The sequence below is a fragment of the Tasmannia lanceolata genome, unplaced genomic scaffold (genome assembly GCF_043159265.1).
Source record: "Tasmannia lanceolata isolate RefF3 unplaced genomic scaffold, GAP_Taslan_0.1 ptg000008l, whole genome shotgun sequence".
In the NCBI taxonomy this organism is placed as follows: domain Eukaryota; kingdom Viridiplantae; phylum Streptophyta; class Magnoliopsida; order Canellales; family Winteraceae; genus Tasmannia; species Tasmannia lanceolata.
Genome location: NW_027518685.1, coordinates 8,168,096 through 8,170,692, shown reverse-complemented (window position 1 = coordinate 8,170,692; position 2,597 = coordinate 8,168,096). Strand labels below are relative to the sequence as shown.

The 2,597-nt window shown below is 37.7% G+C and overlaps 1 protein-coding gene across 1 annotated transcript; it reads right to left on the bottom strand.

Moving 5' to 3' along the window:
- Positions 1-577: 577 nt before the first annotated feature.
- On the bottom strand, positions 578-2,597 carry LOC143884212 (putative glutathione S-transferase). Its single transcript, XM_077387652.1, has 2 exons — positions 2,210-2,597; positions 578-1,221 (listed from the first exon to the last, which is right to left on the bottom strand). Exons 1-2 carry the CDS (start codon positions 2,522-2,524, stop codon positions 877-879), a joined length of 660 nt encoding a protein of 219 aa, XP_077243767.1. The 5' UTR covers positions 2,525-2,597; the 3' UTR covers positions 578-876.

Here is a 2,597-nt window from a genome sequence, read left to right as displayed (position 1 = left end):
ACTGTTAATAAAGAGTGGAGTGCCCTCATCAAAATAAAGTAGTGCTGAGAACATTTCCCTTTTAAAATTGACATTCTTTTGTCTTTTTACCAACTTACTATAAGTAAGTAAAAATCCAAACAAAATAAAGCCCAAAAAAAAAGGCAAAATGTTATCAGCACTACTGTATTTTGATGATCCCACTCCTCTCTTTGTTAAAAGTACAGTATGGCCCGCACCATAGGGTGATCCAAACCGTCCATTAGATGGGCCACAGCCTAAATAGGTCGTGCCCCAAAAATTATTTCCATAGGTTGATACTAACCCTTCGATCTATAGAGGGTTAAGGATAAACCCTCTACATTCAGTCCCTCTACAGATTGGACGGTTAGGAACAACCTATGGAAATGATTTTTGGGGCACAACTATTTAGGCTGTGGCCCATCTAATGGACAGTTTAGATCATCCTATGGTTCGGGCCATACCTTACTTTTAATAAAGTGAAGAGTGTGATCATCAAAATACCGTAGCGCTGATAACATTTCTCAAAAAATAAACGCTTTCTACTTGTTTAAATAAAATGAGAGAGAGAGAGAGAGAGAGAGAGAGATTTGTTTTATTGACGATGGCAACATCTCATTACCACATTACCAAAACACAAGCTCGAAGGAATTATTACACAAAACCTTGAAAACTAAGAAAATAAAAAGAACAACCCATCGAGGTTTGTTTTATTGACGATGGCAACAACATCTCATTACCAAAACACAAGCTCGAAGGCATTATTACACAAAACCTTGAAAACTAAGAAAATAAAAAGAACAGCCCATCCATAACTACTGCTACATATTCCACCGAGTACTATTTCACTTGTGTTCGTTTAATCTCTATTGTGGCTTACTCTATTCCAAGCCTTTTCTTTACGACGCCCAAAAACTCATAGACCTTGTGGGGGTCTGGAAGTGTCTTGGAGACACTCTCCTTCTCCATGCACCTCTTCACCCAACCCATCAGCTTAGGGCACTCTGTTTCTATACTAAAATTCCCGCATGTCTCATACGAGTAAAACCAGCAAGAAGACGAGATCAAGACAACATCCAAGAACCCGAAGGTATCGCCTCCGAAATACAGCTTCTCTCCGAGCTCTTCTTCCAACACCTTCAAGCTCTCTATAAATCCATTTTTAGCTTCCTCTTGAGCCTCTCCTTTGTTTTTCCATATCTTCGCCGAATAATCTAATACCTGTACATTTGGTATTTAGATAGTTCATAAACGACCTCCAATGTATTCTTTGTTGAAGTATCAGTGATTAAGGTCTTGTTTGTTTTAGATTATAACAACCGATTGTGGAGTCCCCAACCGATTATTGGACTCAAATTTAGTGCAATTCTCGGTTCAATAATTGGTTTGGGACTCCACAATCGGTTGTCATAATCTAAAATAAACAGGGCCTAAATAACACTAACTAACTCTATCAACTTAAGCTTTTGGAATAATTGGTTGTTTCACATGGTATCAAAGCTATTGCCACATGTCAGGTCTTGGGTTTAAAACCCATTAAGTACTTGATATTAAAAATCCACGCACGTGTACGACCAACCCAGAAAAAGGGGAGCTACACATGAGTGTTGAAGTATGAATCATTAAATGGGATTTTATATGCCGCCCTTAGTATGTGATCCAAGCATCAAGGTGATTATTGACTTTTTTGGGCCCAAAATTGATTACTGATGAGGCGCTATATTTGTTTTCGATTTTGAGAAATGATTTCAAGTCTAACACTGATTTTTGACTCAAAAATCAAGGCCCTCTGTCTGTTTTGGATTTTGAGAACCGATTGTGAGACCAAAACAGATTATTGGACTCAAAATTACATTTTGGTTCTATTCGTTTTGGATTTTGAGAACCAATAACGGGTCCAAAATTGATTTTTGGACTAAAAATTAAACCTAATTATGAGTCCAATAATCAGTTTTGCTTTCCCAATCGGTTCTCAATTCTACCATAATCTAACGAGCGTACAACCTAAATCAAGCCCATTATTAACACACCTATTTAAAACAATTAAATACCATCTCAAATGAAACCAAACACAAAACGAAGGAAGAAAAATGTAGGAATATATAATTGAAGCGGTTCGCACAATGCTAGAGTTAGATCATATAACGAGTTTCGGTGTATGTTTTGATAAAATAGAGAATTTTCCTTCCTGAAATAAAAAAAAGCCCACCTTTTTGTCAACGAAATCGGCCCAAAATCTGGCATTAGCCCGTTGATGAGGATCTTTAGGCAAGAGAGGGGATTTCTCGTTCCAAACCTCGTCTATATATTGAACGATGATGAGAGATTCACATATGGGCTTTCCGTTATGGATGAGGACAGGAATTTTCTTATGGATGGGATTTGATTTAATAAGAAGGGGACTCTTATCTTGGAGATCTTGTTCCTTGTATTCGTACTCGACCCCCTTTTCTGCCAAGGCTATTCTCACTCTCATCCCAAAAGAGCTAGCCCACACATCTAAGAGAATCACTTCGTTGGCCATTGGAAATCGACGATATTAGAATTAGAAAAAAACAAAGAGAAAAGATCGAAAGGAAGTTAAAAAGATGGGGTGT